The sequence below is a fragment of the Seriola lalandi genome, unplaced genomic scaffold (assembly GCF_002814215.2).
Source record: "Seriola lalandi dorsalis isolate HSWRI2012SDOR001 ecotype SW California unplaced genomic scaffold, Sedor1 jcf7180002053976, whole genome shotgun sequence".
Classification (NCBI taxonomy): Eukaryota; Metazoa; Chordata; class Actinopteri; order Carangiformes; family Carangidae; genus Seriola; species Seriola lalandi.
Window position 1 is genome coordinate 235,530 of NW_019524529.1, and position 15,525 is coordinate 251,054.

At 41.0% G+C, this 15,525-nt stretch overlaps 1 protein-coding gene across 9 annotated transcripts in view; it reads left to right on the plus strand.

The window, feature by feature from the left end:
* The first annotated feature begins 2,295 nt into the window (after nucleotides 1-2,295).
* cdk5rap2 (CDK5 regulatory subunit associated protein 2) overlaps nucleotides 2,296-15,525 on the plus strand; it is a 31,034-nt gene continuing 17,804 nt past the window's right edge. For 5 of the 9 annotated variants that reach the window (XM_023402673.2, XM_023402679.2, XM_023402676.2 and 2 more), the window contains exons 1-11: nucleotides 11,437-12,525; nucleotides 12,681-12,800; nucleotides 12,928-13,047; nucleotides 13,204-13,296; nucleotides 13,510-13,728; nucleotides 13,867-14,037; nucleotides 14,128-14,238; nucleotides 14,319-14,456; nucleotides 14,587-14,766; nucleotides 14,913-15,107; nucleotides 15,230-15,421. In XM_023402673.2, the coding sequence (XP_023258441.1) occupies nucleotides 11,497-12,525; nucleotides 12,681-12,800; nucleotides 12,928-13,047; nucleotides 13,204-13,296; nucleotides 13,510-13,728; nucleotides 13,867-14,037; nucleotides 14,128-14,238; nucleotides 14,319-14,456; nucleotides 14,587-14,766; nucleotides 14,913-15,107; nucleotides 15,230-15,421 (2,568 nt within the window). In that variant the 5' untranslated portion in view covers nucleotides 11,437-11,496. Of the gene's footprint in view, nucleotides 2,461-3,313; nucleotides 3,459-5,646; nucleotides 5,703-7,096; nucleotides 7,159-7,916; nucleotides 8,028-8,530; nucleotides 8,608-8,765; nucleotides 8,890-9,028; nucleotides 9,202-9,298; nucleotides 9,447-9,663; nucleotides 9,718-11,436; nucleotides 12,526-12,680; nucleotides 12,801-12,927; nucleotides 13,048-13,203; nucleotides 13,297-13,509; nucleotides 13,729-13,866; nucleotides 14,038-14,127; nucleotides 14,239-14,318; nucleotides 14,457-14,586; nucleotides 14,767-14,912; nucleotides 15,108-15,229; nucleotides 15,422-15,525 lie in introns of those variants that run through there. The other 4 variants (XM_023402674.2, XM_087173016.1, XM_023402678.2 and 1 more) reach the window with 3 other exon arrangements.

A 15,525-nucleotide genomic window follows, 5' to 3' on the forward strand; every position in this document is an offset into this window, starting at 1 on the left:
AATTATCAGCCAAATACAACAGTCATCAAACTCTAAACAAGACCATATCTGGTGCCTACATCCTTTATCTGTTTACTTTTTATTCATTGTTCAGTGTCCATTTGTTCAATAAATACTTTCAATTTGTATGTGGATGATTACTTTTCAACTATTTAGATGGCTGAAATACCTACAAACAAATCAAATACTTGATGCATAAAATAATTTTATAGAGGATTTTTATCACTTACACAAGTTTGACATAACATCGGAAGGCAGATTAATACAGATACAAGGATCTAATTCTCAATATTTACAATCCTAGTACATTTCTAAAGGTACAACGGACAGTTACACTGAACATAATTTCACATTCTTGCTCAATGAAAAACTGGTCTGAAGTTTTTCTTCACTTTTAGCAAATACTTTTAAATGGATACCGAATGCAACAAGTTGTGATGATGGTTTTGCAACACAACTATGATATTGTCACTTTTATATAAACATGTAATTTTACTGTTGTTGGATAGTGAGACTATAGACAGGTTTAACTTTTTTACCACAAGCTGACAGATTAACACCTCCTCCACTTGATTCACAGCTGTCACAACAGAAGCATAGACCTGTGTCCCAGTATGCCTCAAAAACAGAAGAGGAGCATAGAGTTAAGAGCAGGATTGCCTTGTGAGGGATTGAGGAGGTGTTGAGCACATGGCCAGATTAGGGGACCCTGGGACAAAAAAATTTGCTGTTGGGTCCCTAATGACCCTGCAACTACTGCCCTGTCTACAATGTATATGTACCGTGTTGAATTCAAGTTTCTATTAAGTGCTTTGCAACAATTACTCTGATGTTATAAAAAATACTTAAATAACCACAGCTTTATTAGGAACATGTCCTCTATGATGATAAAAAAAAACAAAAAAAAAACAATAATGATAAGGCTCTTTGAGATAGATTTTGATACAGGGCTCCTCTCCATGACAGGGCCACAAAATTACTTAATGCTATAAAATATATAATATAATATACAAATTCGCAATTGATCAGATTACCTAAATCAAGTGACATGTGAAGTGACCACATGAGCAGCTGTCTGCATTGTCCGGGTGGTAATCCAGCCTTGGTTGAGCCAGTTGTATGAGAAGGGAGTGGTGGGTGTTTCGTGGAAACTAATTATGATGTGTTTGCCTGAGACACGCGTGTTGTGTGTGGGAGTGTGTGTTGGGTAGATACAGAAACTGACATGCTGCAAATGGGAGGGAAGAACACATACAATATGATTAACATCAGCAACGTTAAAAATTCACTTCCCTGGTGAAACGTCACACTACTTTTATGCTCTACAATAAAATACTTTCTCTAGCCCCACTGAAATTAACAGTTACACCACATGATGGCGCTATTGTTGTCTGGATTGATTTCATGTGTAGGTGAGCCAGCTCAATACCAAGGAAGCGATGGATTTTTTTGGCCTTTTCTGAACTTTGCTAAATGGGTGATAAAATGCTCAAACTACAGTCATTATTGTAGCCTGCATGTCTACCAAATGTTATAAATAACCCATTCATTGGTGCAAGTGTTAATTATGCCGCCCCCACCATGCAACACGCCCACCATCCTACTCACCACACACATACACATTATATTGAAGCATACTCTTAACATTTCGATGAGAGACAGACACACACAAGTCAGCTGTCTCAAGTTTCAGTCACTCCATCTTAAAGACTTCCTAAAATCTATGTCTCTCTCCTGTAAATAGTAATTATGCTGGCTATTTATGCCAAACTTCCAGTTTTGGGTCGGTTTCGTGACAATCTGAATGACTCTGAAATGACATTCCTCATAGGTCTAAATGATATGGATCTTTGGGCCCTGTAAATAAAAATACGTAACTTTCGTCCATAAGGTATGTAGTCAGAGTTGGCTTGATACCAAAGGCAAATTCTTCACCCGACAGCGTCTTTATTTTTGATCCTTTATGAACCTCCCCAAAGTGTTTGTTTTGGCCAATCGCTTAGTCCCAGTATCCACCCAGTGTTACGATGCCTTTCTTGCTGTTGGAAAAATGATGTGATTTACACAACGTCAACAATAATCTTACATTTTAGCATTATTTTTTAACAAATATCGACATGGAGCTTAAACTAATCATAGCATAGAATCTGTGTTATTATGAATTTACATTGTTGTATTCCTCTTTTATGAGGTACCTACTACATGATTTCAGTAGTAAGTTCAAACATTTCCTACACAGCCTGAAGGCAGCAACAGTTTCCAACGTGCACAGTGGTGACGTTTACCATATCATGATGGCGGTAGCCTGGACTATTTTGAATCCCGTCCCGCTTTAACTTTACACACCGTCTGGTCCATAAAATGTCATATTATTGTGGCGAGAACATAATATAAGTGAACCGCTAATATGGATTCCGTCGTGGGGGACGATGTGACGCTCCCCGTTGACATCAACGGAAGGTAAAACGACCAATGATAGCTAGCGAGCTAGCGCTAGCATGTAGTACCGTTGCTGTACATTACAGCTAACACACTAATCCGAGCAGTGACTAGTTACCGCTGCATGGGCCCTGGCTAATAACTGGAACAACACAGAACCACTCAAGTTGTTGTGCCTTACATATATAGTGCTACTGAATTAAGTTACTTTAGGTTTACCTCCAGTAATTAGCTGCATATGGCTTATTGTGTAGTTTTATAACGTTAAGTTTAATAAGAAATTACTTTTATTTATTTCTCTTTTGGGAGTAACGTTAGGTCATCTGACATTTGGAGGATTATAAGTTTTATATCTAACATTGTGTTGCATTGGCCATCTGTGGTGTTGGTTTCGTTATTTGTTCTGGAAAAAACCAAATAAGTTGGCCTAGCCAACCACTAGTGAGCTGCCAATAAGTTAGTAACCGTCTTCTTCAGGTTCATTTTGTGTCTACAGTAAGATATTTCACTGACTATATGGAAATCATGTTCTTTCAAACACAAAATGTTTCTTTTATTTAAGAAATACGTTATCAAATCCAGCGAACATTTCTACCTGGAAATAACGTCGTTGTGTGATGCAAGTTTCACTTTGTCAAAAAACGGAGACTGAATTAAGAAAAGATCTGGGGACTAAAAGCAAAATGACCCCCTCCTTCACACAAAGGAGTGCTGTGGCAACATTGGTACATGACGCCTGTCATGCACACACTTCCACTTGTTATTACCGTTATAAATCATATTCAGCTCATTGGATGTTGCTGTGATATTACCGCTTTGGTAGGTCGCCTTGTTGACCTGTCAAACAGAGAGTGAAAGAAAGCGGAAATAATCAGAGCCAGTTTACAGCGGGGTTCAGACAGCAGCAGCGACGTCTCCCCGCACTCTTTACACAAAATGTGGAGTTAACATGTCATATTTTTTTTTGTTTTGTTCTTTCCCGCGTCCTCTCCGTGACACGAGAGAAGAGTGTGAATGTGGTAGGTGAACCGTGCATTAGCTCTGCTCTATAGTGCTGTTGGTGGATAGTGCCTGCTGAATATAGCTAGTCTATAGCTCTTTCTGCTTCACTGAAAAACTAGTTATATACAATCTCCGCGTTTAAGTTTGTAGCGTCCTTGGTTAGTCTCCTTTTAAATCTCCTAGCCCAGCTGTGTTGTGTAAACGCAGTCATCCAGGTGGTTAGCGTGCCTCAGTAATCGAAGATGTTAGCTGATATGTGTGGTGTAAATTACTTATTCGGTAATTCTGAAACCTGATTCACTTTACTCTTTTAGTTTCAAAAATATGGCAGTTTGAGTACTGTGAGTCGCTTCACATATTGTTGTTTTCATTAATTACTGTAGTGATATTGTTGTGAGCTACTTTCGTGTTTGTCACTAGCAGCTGAAAAAAGTGAGAAAAAAGAGGAAGTCGCTGTTTACAGGCTCTTGCATTGTTTCCACTGTGTGCTGGAGGGGTTACTAGAGCTGCAGCACTGACTTCATCTACGACACAGACAGAGATGTGTTTTAATATCATCAGTTTTTTATTAGGGCGTTTCATTTGGGACAGTTGCTATGGAAGTTGTTCCACATGTTTAGGTTTAGTGTTTTTACTCTTATCATGACTTTGGAGAGTCTGGCTGGTTGTTTTAGAGTGCTTCCTTTCCATTAACACAGGAAGGAGTTGGTTGGCATGTGAAACCTAAGTGATGCAAGAATTATCAACACGTTTTCACTGACCCTCAGAGTTTTGTGGAGCATTATTATGCTCTTGCTGCTCATATTCTCCATGTTTTATTGTTTCACCTTGTATAACAAGGAATGTTGACTCATTTTTACATGAAATCATTTTTAAAGTGTTGATAAGCATCAAAAAGCCTGAATACAAGTGCAAGGTGGCAAAATAATTTCAGTTGGTGTTGTACCTCCTTTTCTCCAATGTGACATGTTGGTTCATGGTGGTCAACTTTATAGTGTGCTGGGTGTTAAAGCAAAACGGAGATGGAGAAGAACTGAGTCAATATGGTTTACTTTTGCAGTCTGACACCATGGAAGCTATAAATAAAGTGTAAATCTAGCAGGGATGTTTCCAGAGTTCCCAGAGTCACAAAAAGCTGGGAAAAGGATTGAATTTGGAAAAAAAATGGATCAAGAATCATATTTGTCTGACTCATCAAATTTTCAATAGAAACACCAAATAGCAATGTAACTGTTGCAGTTTTAAACAACTCTGAAATGATCATTAAGTCCTGTTTTACTAAGAGGTAATTTGTGCAGATATCCTCAATGTTATTGTATCATTTATAGTAATGACATTTTACATATAGAACAAGTTCTATATAAAAAAATTAAAAAAAATCAAACATATCAATTTGTAGATAAATAAAAAAGAGAGAGATATGGACCTGTAGATCTGTGCTGAAAATATACTAGACAAGCAGCAGAGCCACTGTGCTTCCACTGCCAGGGGAGGTATGGGAGGAAGTTATTCAATGCAGGACATCATATTATTAGACACAAAGGTTGAGGTCGAGGAACATGAGCTCAACTGGTTCATGTTTTTTGTTTGTGCCAGTAATTTCCCTCTTAAAACAGATTTGCTAGAAGAGATTTGTTCTCATTTTTGATAACTGGCATTACTACATGTGCAAGTGGTGCTTTTCTGTTGTGTCAGTGCAGCCCTTCTTCCTTTAGTGTCATTGTGATCCAGATGTGTGTTGCTGATGTTTGGTGCATTGTACTGTGTCTGTGAGTGACGCCACTGTCCCATCACTGTGTGATGCTTAGCTGATCAGAGCCACAGTAGTCTACTTGTCTACCAATGAAAGCCTTCTCCGTCCACTGGTTTGTCTGTTTTTCTCTCCTCCTCTGTCTGAACATGAGAGTTAGGCTGCCACTGGCACATGGTCTCACACTCACACACACACATATATACACACACTGAGAAGAGGCTCTGCCAGAGTGGATGTAAATGAAGCAGAGAGTCATTCTTAAGCTATTTTTGGAGCGTCCTTAGGGCTTAGTGGAACTGGCCAGCGTGAGTAATGCATAAAGACCTCGCATTGGTGTTTTTCAAAAACCATAACAATCAGTGTATGTGTGTACAATGAACTGATGATCCCTTTTCTAAATATTCATAGTTATTGATTAGGCTGTATCACTAACAACATGATTTTGTCTCCAGCTGCAGACTGCCAGACTCCATAGATGCTGGAGAATATTCTACAGACAGCATGACAGGTACAGAAAGACTTTCTATTGTTCTCTCACTGTTCTTTCTCTTGCTCAGGTGTGACACTCCCCTGTGTATTAATTAATACTGCTGCTGAATCGTTGCTGTTTCCTCCCCCAGTTGTGTCTCCAAAGCTGTGATGAGGGATTGCTGGATGATCTTAATTAGCTAATCCTATTTCTAGTTCACTCTCATGCTCTTGTTGTGTGCCTACATATACTCAGGGTTGGACCAATACACACAAGACAGTAAGCAACTAATTTATAGATATAGGTCAGCATCTGTGGCTTTCTGTCAAGTCAGCTGTGTGGATAAACGCATAGTGACATCAAGGCAAACACTGACAACTGCAGTATTATGATTGGATCTTTCAGCTAAAAAGTAACATTGTTTTCAGCCTGGTATGTATGTGTATTTATGCAGCTGTTGTGTAGTCAATATTGCAGGATTGCTATATAGCGATATTGAATTTTCATGGCTTTTAGATCAATGTCATCAAGTACCTTGATCCATCAGCTATTCAATATGTTGTGTAGCCAAAAACAGAACATTTATAACAATAAATTTGACTATAAAATGATTAGAACTAGACTAATAAATTGACTTAATATAACAGTATTGGTTTACGGCCAATCAGTAACAAGAAATTACAATTTTCAAATGCCAAACTGGGTTTGAGGTAATGTACTGTAGCTGAACCCTAAATACCCAAATGAAGCCCCAAGCAGAAAATACAGAATTATCATAGAATTTGAATCTACTGTAACCCCATGGTCATATTTCCATCCATGTCAGCAGGCAGCATCTCCTGCTCCTTCTGCTGTCTAGCTAGCTACCCATCTTCCACTTGTGCTTACTCTTAGCTTCTCCTCAATGGTGGCCTCAGTAGTTCTGTCAGCACTATCAGTTATACTAGATCCAGGAATTAAGAGAGTAATTTAAAAGAGGGTATTTTAAAGTGAGGTCTGGATTTATGTTTATTAGCATGCACTGTTCTGCAACATTGACATCTCTAATTTGGAAATAAAATGTACATCAACACTCAACTGGTACTGCAAGTGTGAGCATTGATGGAGCTTTTCCTGTTAGGCCATCAAACTATGAATCAGGAGTTAGTGTTGTGAAATGTGTTGTTGACAAGTGTTACATGATCAGCTGTGTGCTGCTTTCAGCTGGTCTGAACAGGGCAGTTCTCAAGGAACGGTCTCACCTCTGATGTCTCTGCATTGAAAAACAAGACTACTTTCTCTTTTTATTCATCTCTCTTAGATAAACAGACTGAAGAGAGCTGAGAGTATGAGTTGTTCTTGTAAGCAGAGAAGGTTCTTCATGTCATAGAGACTCTATTGTTCAGCAGATGTAACTCAAATGAGTAAATATCTAATACTTTGTTGTTTTACAGCTCCAACCTTTCCTGACAAGATGTCCCCTATCAAAGCTCTCACCATGAAGGACTATGAGAATGTGAGTGATTTGTATCATCAAGGTTATATTTTATATATAACTTGTTGGTATAGGCTTCTCGTTGCATTTTATGAGTTAATGTGACTGAGCTTGTAAGTATGAGGTTATGCGGTCAGCTTTACCCCACCACTACAAACAGGTTATTAGGATTTATTAAACCTGATCCTCGGTCTGACTAAAACCAAGCCATGCTGACCATTTATGGAGATTTAGTGATGAAGAGCGTTTGTAGGAGGAGGATTGAGGTAGGCTGAAGCCTATATTTCAGCATTTGAGTGGAATGCATGCTCAGATTTTTGGCTTGTGCTGGCTGCACGATTAGAGGTTTACGGAGGGGTCTAAACTTCTACCTCCTCCCTTTGACAGTCAACCCCAACCCCCATTACCAGATGTATGCTGTTCTGAGCCTGAAGCACAATGATGCACAGTCTACTTCACACACATACGCACCCAAACACACATACAGGCAAGAAGGACTCCCTTCATTTTAACAATAACCATACACATGGTCATTTTCTGCCATGTAAACATGTCCTCCTGGTTTCTCCCCCAGATAATGTGCTGGACTGCTGTTATTCTTTGACCCACATTTATTTGACTTAGCCTTGTTTTCTTATCATTGGACACAAGTAAAGGAAATTCCAATTTAATTTGGGACTAGACAGGGACTAAAATTTTTTAATTCAACTTTTTCAATAAAAATGTCCAGTTATTTTCCTGCTGTATATTAAAATGCATTTTCTTATTTTAATCTGCAGCAAATCACAGCTCTGAAGAAAGAGAATTTCAACCTGAAGCTGCGCATTTACTTCATGGAGGAGCGCATCCAGCAGAAATGTGACGACTCCACTGAGGACATATTCAAAACGGTGTTGTATTTACTTTAATATGCAAAAATGTGCCTTAGCCTCTATGTCTTTGTCATGCACATATGTTGCCCCTCAGTGCCTCATGTTGCATGTGACTCAGCGTTTCCTACTGGGACTAAATGAGATCACAACTTCAGCCACAACAACAGCTGGGTTTTGTTCAACTAAAATCCCACTTTTATGATCTTAGAACAGCCGTCTGCCTTTTCATTGTTGCTGTTTTGGAGTGAGATGTAAGCCCATTGGAATCTCATTAGGGCCACTTGTGTTTCTTATCTTCTTTTTTTTCCCAGTGAATTTGAGAAGTGAAGTGTCATGTAAGAATGTTATCTTTATGTACACACTCCAAGATAAACCTTGAGCTTTATTAAATTGGTCATATTAATTAACAATGCACCTCAAAAATCTCTGTAATATCTTTTCACCGTTTGTGCCAGTGATTTTGTGATGCCTCCAGATGTCGGACCTGTGCTATAATGGACTGAATGTTTTCTGTTTTATAGAATATTGAGCTGAAAGTGGAGTTGGAGTCTATGAAGAGGGAACTGGCAGAGAAACAGGAGCTACTTGTGTCTGCATCGTAAGTATTGTTCCCTATACAATCCTACTGTGTATGTGTACAATGTCGGCTAGGTTCACCTTTGCTGTCGTTTCAGGTGGCAGGTAGATGTCGTGGAATCCTAGTGCTGAAAATGTATGTCCACACTAACCTAATCTCCCTTTTAATGGTTTTTTTAGGAAAGCATTGGAGAGTCTGGCTGGTCGTGAATCAGGAGAACCCCAGCGTGTGAGAGATCAAGCTCAGAGAGAGATGGATGCACTTAGAGACGCATTTAACAAGAGGATAGCTGACCTGGAACAGGTGAGTCAGAAAATGATTTCAGTCTCTTGACCAGTATGCAGTACATTATAAAGTTATCCAAGGTAGGACACTCATAACAGTCACCACTGGTGGTAATTGCTGGAGCAGATTCTCACTTGGTGTTTTTGCCTCTTGTCAGTCTTTGCGAACAGCAGAGGAAGAGGTCGTGAAGATGGCAGCCATTGCTGAGCAGGAAAAGCGTAAGAACATTAACATGGAGAAACAGCTCCAAGCCATGGGTCCACCAAGCACCTTCACCCCTGTCCCAGTCCCAGTGCAGGACCTGCAGCAGGCCCTGCAGGAGAAAGACAAGTAGGAACACAAGAGATGAGCACAGACACATTCATTCATTGCTTTTTTATTGTATGAAGAACTAAGGGTTTCCAATATTTTTCTTTGCTCACACCAGTATTATAGAGCAGCTCAAGATCACGTTAAAGAACCATGAAGCTTTGATCCATCAGAATAAAAGTGCAGACCAACAGACTGATGCACCGTCAGCTGACTGTGTTAAACAGCTGTCTGATCTCATTGCCGAGAAAGATCAGGAACTTGAGGTACGACTTTCATATCTTGATAAGGATTTGGAACTTCCCTCTGTAATTATGACAAAACTCACCAAATTATTTTCATTCATTGGTTGCCTTGTTTTAAGAGTATATACAGCATATTCAGAAAAATATATTTTATTACCACTTTAATTCCAGTCGCTAAATTCAGCACTACTTGAAATATGAAAAGACATCAGAGTGACCTTTGACTGTCACCCTTTAGGCACTGAGGGACGAGCTACATATCGAGAAGGACAAAAGGCAACCCGACCATCAGGTTGGTGTTATTTGGATTTTTTACTCTGTAAATGTGCATGTTATCCCATAAAATTATTAATGCACAGTGACCCTGACTTCTGGCTGACCATTTAGACTCTGTTTCTTTTGGCTTCTTTCCAAATGTCGAATTTCTTTTTTCCTTTTTTTATTTTTAAGATCTTTTGGCTGTTTTAGTCATTCCCATTGGGAGACTTTTTATGTCATTTATTGTTATATCATTCTTGCCTCAAACAAAAGCTAACTCATTCAGATGTGCAAAAATGTCTTTCAAACCCAAACATTCAAAGACCATCAGATGACCATAGGTTATGTTCTGTGCTGTGCCAGAGTAGACGCTGTCGACTTCAGAGGATCGTCTGGGTTTTTCTTTTGACAGTTTTATTTTTGTTCCATGCTTCGGTAAGGAGACAGGGTGCTTTCACCTACCTGTGGTAACCTTGGGGCTTTAATGAAATGTCAAATGTTGGTTTCACAACAGGAAGCTTACAACATTATTACTATTAGGGAAAGAACGGAGTTTGGAGCAGTCAGAATTGTCTCTGTTGGTGCTCCTTGATGATCACTTGTTTTGCCTGACATTAGACTGATGTTTGTAATGTAAAGAGTAATCTCCCAATATCCCATAATCCTGTAAATAACAGCTTAGTAAACCTGCAATGGAGTCTTTTTAAGTCATTCTTCTATCCCTGTCTTTATAGTCTTTATATCAGTTATATGGTTTTAGATTCTGTGTCTGGAGGCTGAATGTTATGACATATTCTTAACATTAAATGCAAACTGTTTGGATTGGGCTGATATGATGTATTTCAGTGTTTGATGGATGGTAGTTAAATGTCTAAATAACCTAGTTTGTTACTTTAGATAAAGTTTTAGAAATGCCCATTATGTAGAGACACAATGGGCATTTTGCAGTGCACTTTGAAAGTGGTCATCAAAGCATTATGCAGGCTGTTGGTGAAAGTACTGCTTTACTAATGTTCAGGGTAGAAAGCTGTTAGTTGGGCAGTGTCCATCCATGGTTCTTTGTCAGGCCTTGCCGTCTGGACTCAGGTCACGGTGTTAAGACTGGATTACCATGCTGTCTGGAGGCAGTTCCTCTGAGAGTTATTTATGGCCACCCTTCTTTGTTAAACAAAACAAAACAGTGCCATTTATTAATTTTTGTCAAATTTGAGTAAACAAAAGAATGTACTGCATGTAGTGCAAAGGATTTTGAAGACAGGGAAAATGTGTCTACCTGGGATGTTTTTGGGGATGACAAAACTTCGAGTGCTCTCTCTGTGACAGAGGTGTAATGGAATGTGTGACAGCAATGGTTGCCAGAAAACACCTCTAATCTTAGAAGGTGATTTTAGATGTACTGCCAGTCAGGATGAGCTATATGTCTGTATAGAATGACTGGCTGCTATGATCTCTACCAGTCCCCTGGAGCTGACCTTCATACCCGCTGTCCTCATCATGGAATTTGGGAGTAGGCTTTCTAGAGATGGTCTGGCACTGGCCCTAACACAGATCACTGCAGCGGTCCTAGAGGATTTGATCTGATTGAATGCGTGGGGGAGAGTGGAATAGAGGCGGGAGCAGGGATTATCAAAGGCTTAGGGCTTACAGCACTCTGCACTCTGTGCTTCTCTTGCTGATGCAGTGAGGGAAAATGATAGATGTCTCTTCCATGGCTGGCAGGCTGACGGCCGTTAGGTCACTGGACAGTTTGTATCTCAAGGAAAGGCTTTTTGGACTTGTATCAAGTGGGTGAGTCTGAAAGATATAAGGTGCCATGAGGGACCCGTGTCGTATATGTGGTGTTCGTCTGGTTGGTAGCCAGTGTCGCTGGATCTTCAGCTCGTCAGCACAGAGGAAGCTACAAATCATCTTGTCCCATGTGCTGGGCTGGGAGGTGACTCGTGATGGTCGTGGAGAGTTCCTCTGTGGGAAATGTGTTTTCCAGTTGGAGAAGGTGGTGCAGTGTGATGTTAACATCAGCCAGCTGCAGGATGAACACAACAGTCAAGTCCAGAAGCTGCAGGCAGAGAAAGAACACCTGATCCAGTGCATCGTCCATGTCTACAAGAAAAACAACCCAAGCTTGGACAAGAATGATGGAGAGAGCTCCAGTTGCAAGACGCCACCTGATGATGAGGCTTTATGTCAGCTGTCGTCTGAAGGACAACAGTTCAGGGAGCTTGGAAGTGGTCACTTGGAGAATCGCATGAGAAGGTGTGTGAGTCTGGATAGAATTGTTAGTAGAGAGGCATTCCTAGGGCGCTCAGGCCTCAGGAGCAGCAGGCTTGGATCAGGGGCATGGCTTGATGGTTCAATGAAGAGCTTTGGTCTCCGAGGCACACGCCAGCGTTCACAGAGCATATACCTTGACCTGGTCCAACGTAAGGGCACACTGCCTAGACCTGGATTCAGAGGTCTTTCCACATCCCTGCAATCCCTGAATCGAGAGATTTCCTCAGACACTCCTCCAGACCCTCCACCCAAACTAAAACTCAGGGAGCCCAAGGTGTTTGTTGCCAGACATGGTGCCACTGGTGACCCAGGAGGAAAGGTTCAGGCCAGAGCACTGCTCCACAGCTCCCCAAGTCAGCCATCTGTGATCTCTGACTTGATCCAGCTCCTACGCTGCCTTTCCAAGCAACAAGTCCCTGCCCCTGCAGGGAGCCGAATCCCTGTCCTGAAGAGGTTAAGTACTGGCCACCTCAACCCCAGAGCCAAGCGCAGACACAGAGAGGCAGAATGGAAGTCTCTGCACGACCTTGCAGAGGAATTTGATGATGAATACACCTCTGTCAGAGTGGAGGTAGTTCTTTTCAGTAATTCCAGCTGGGCAAACCACTGTGCCACCGGTAATATGCTGTTACAGACAACAGCTTTGATGCTATATATACTTGCAAGTATTAATTGAGTTTCCTTTTCCCTTCCTGTGTTTGTCTGCTCTCTGGATTTGCTGAGAAGAAGAGTGAGGTTAGCCGACTGGAATCCGTCAATAAGCACCTGACTGAAGAGCTCACACAGGCAAAAAGCACCAATGAGAACCTGACAAAAACATTGGAGGATACCCAGACTCAGAACAAGGTACACAGAGATGACTATATAAATAAAATATTTAAAACATTTTGCCAAAATAATTTTTGTGTTAGATAGAGAGGTTTCTTTTTTTTTTTTTCTTTTTTTTAATGAGATCCTAATTTTATGTAAACAGACCCTGTCGGGGGAGTTGGAGGAGAAGGAGAATGAACTCAGCTTGGAGAAGAAAAATGCTCTGAAGCGAGACAAAACAATCCAGGGGCTGAGTCAGGTCCTCAGAGAAAAGGAAAAAGAGGTAAGTTTGATACTATCATCACAAATTTGACTTATTGTAGTCATGGTAACAGCTGTTATCAAATGTGACTAGACGTCACCTGTCTGTGGTCTCCCTAGTCTCTGTTATGCAATGCATTAACACCAACCTGTCTGTCTTTCTCTGTGTATTGCGCAGATTGCAGAACTGTGTCATGAGATTGAGGACAGGGATGATGCTTTGGCCAAGGCTAGAGAGGCGGCACATAAAGCCCAACTGCAGAAATACCAGGCAAGCTCTGCACCTTGTTAGACAGTGCCAAACCTTGACTCTGTATGATCATGTAAATGTTAATACTAACTCCGTGCTCTGCATGTATTCATAGACTATATTGCTAAGAGGTTAGGAACTGTGTGTTAGAGAAACATTAAAGAGAATCTATGTTATAGGAAAATACAAATTGCAGTCTCTGAAAAGATAAATATTTTTATATATCTCCCCAAGGGAGTAGAGGAACACCAAAACCTATTAATGGAAAAGCAAACAGAGTTGGCCCAACTCCAGGGGGAACACCATGCCAAGGTGCTTGAAGCCCAAAAGTTACAGCGAGCACTGGAAAGGAAGGAGCAAGAGCTGGCTGACTTGCAGCAAACAAAGGAACAGTTGGAGGTGGAACTGGAGGACCTACAACAGCAGAAGAAGAAAGGAGACAAGGCCCTGAATGTAAGACAGCAGGAGGACAGTAGTTGTCTAGTGAATATTTCCAGTAAAGCCATTTGGCATTCTAAATCGTCTTTTTAGCAATCTGTTCCCATACAAATATTAGCTTTTGTGTGACAGTATTATCATTTCCCCCACCAGGATCTCAACAATCAGCTGAAGAAGCTAAGCGGTGAGATTGGGGAGAGGGAGAGCGCTCTGGAGCAGCAGTACCAGGAGCTGCTGGATCAAACCAAAAGGAAACTGCAGGCCCATGAGGTCACCATCCAACGGCTCACATCCACCCTGGCTGATAAAGAGCAGCAGCTACAGGTGACATAACAACATTACATTTATAAGGATTCTATACCAAATTATGAAATATTTTTGTGTGTATTAATGCTTTTTCTTTGTGTTCATCAGGAGTACATAAACATGGTCAGAGACTTTGAGCAAAGCAAAAGCCCTGGAGGAAATGATAATGTGCTTTCCAAGCTGCGGCAAAGACTGAAGGAAAAGGAGAAGGCCCTGGAGGTGTGCATTCCTTCTGTGTAATCTTATCATCATGGTAATTATAATTTGATTCTGACGTTCTTGTGTTTGCTTTCTCACAGCAAGCACTGGATGAGAAGTTTGCTGCCATTGAGGAGAAAGACAATGAGATTCACCAGCTGCAGCTGTCTCTAAGGGAGAAAGAAAGAGACCTGGATAGGCTAAATAATTTACTCTCTCACAACGAAGAAACCATCAATGTGAGTAGCTATCACCGGAGGAAACTGAGGCCAGAAATTAGCCTTTTGCCTTTGTAAAGAGTAATGAAAATATTTTTGGGAGGTTTGACTTCAGTTCAATGTATCTGTTTGCTCATTCCTCTCCTTGTAGAGTTTTGACAGTCTGATCAAGGAGAAGGATGTGGAGCTGCAGCATCTTGCAAACACGCTAAAAAACCTGCAGAGAGCCAAGCAAGATGTAGAAGATAACCTGAACAGATCACTGAGGGAGAAGGACTCCATCATCAGCCAGCTACAGCTTTCTCTGGAGGGCAAGACAAAGGACATGGATGTTGGTTGACAAATACTCACCCTCACACACCCTCAGTTGTATATGCAGATATGTTTTGTGGTGGTTTTTCACCATTCAGACCTGGGCTGTTTATCATTTGATGTTTCTGTGAGGAAGATTTTTCTAACCCTGTCTACCTTTTGTAGGAAATGGCCGAATCAATGCTGAGCCAGTCACAGACTCATGCACGTGACTTTGCTGAACAGATGGGCCAGAGGTTAAAGGTCACAGAGGCTATGTTGGCTGAGGCTATGAAGGCCAGGGAAAGGCTGGTTGCTGACAATGAGAGCGCTGTGGAGGGACTGCTGGCTACAATTAGCAGCAAGGACCAACTTCTCAAGGTCAGCCTTTAATTATGAAACCATTTTCTGTGGTCTCAGTTATTCATTTGGCGTAACTAAATTTATTACCCATGTACCCACTCAGCCTCTCATTGCTTTGATCTGTTCTTTTGTCTCTCCAGGACTCTGCTGAGCACTACAACCGCATGTTGTCAGAGCGCACTCAAGAGATTCAGGAACTGAAGAAGCAGCTGTCTGACAGGCAGCAGCAGCTTGCCACTGCTGAGAAGCAAAGCTCCATATCAGCCCAGGAGGGTTGTTTAGAGACTGCAGATCTCAGAGCCCTGCTTGCTGAAAAAGACAGCCTCATCAACGTAAGTTCCTCTGGGATCCAACACAGTCAGTCAGCAGTAAAATGTGCTTGACTTAGAAGCCTAACAAGGAGAGGAAATTAAAACTCCCAAAGAGAAAAACACAT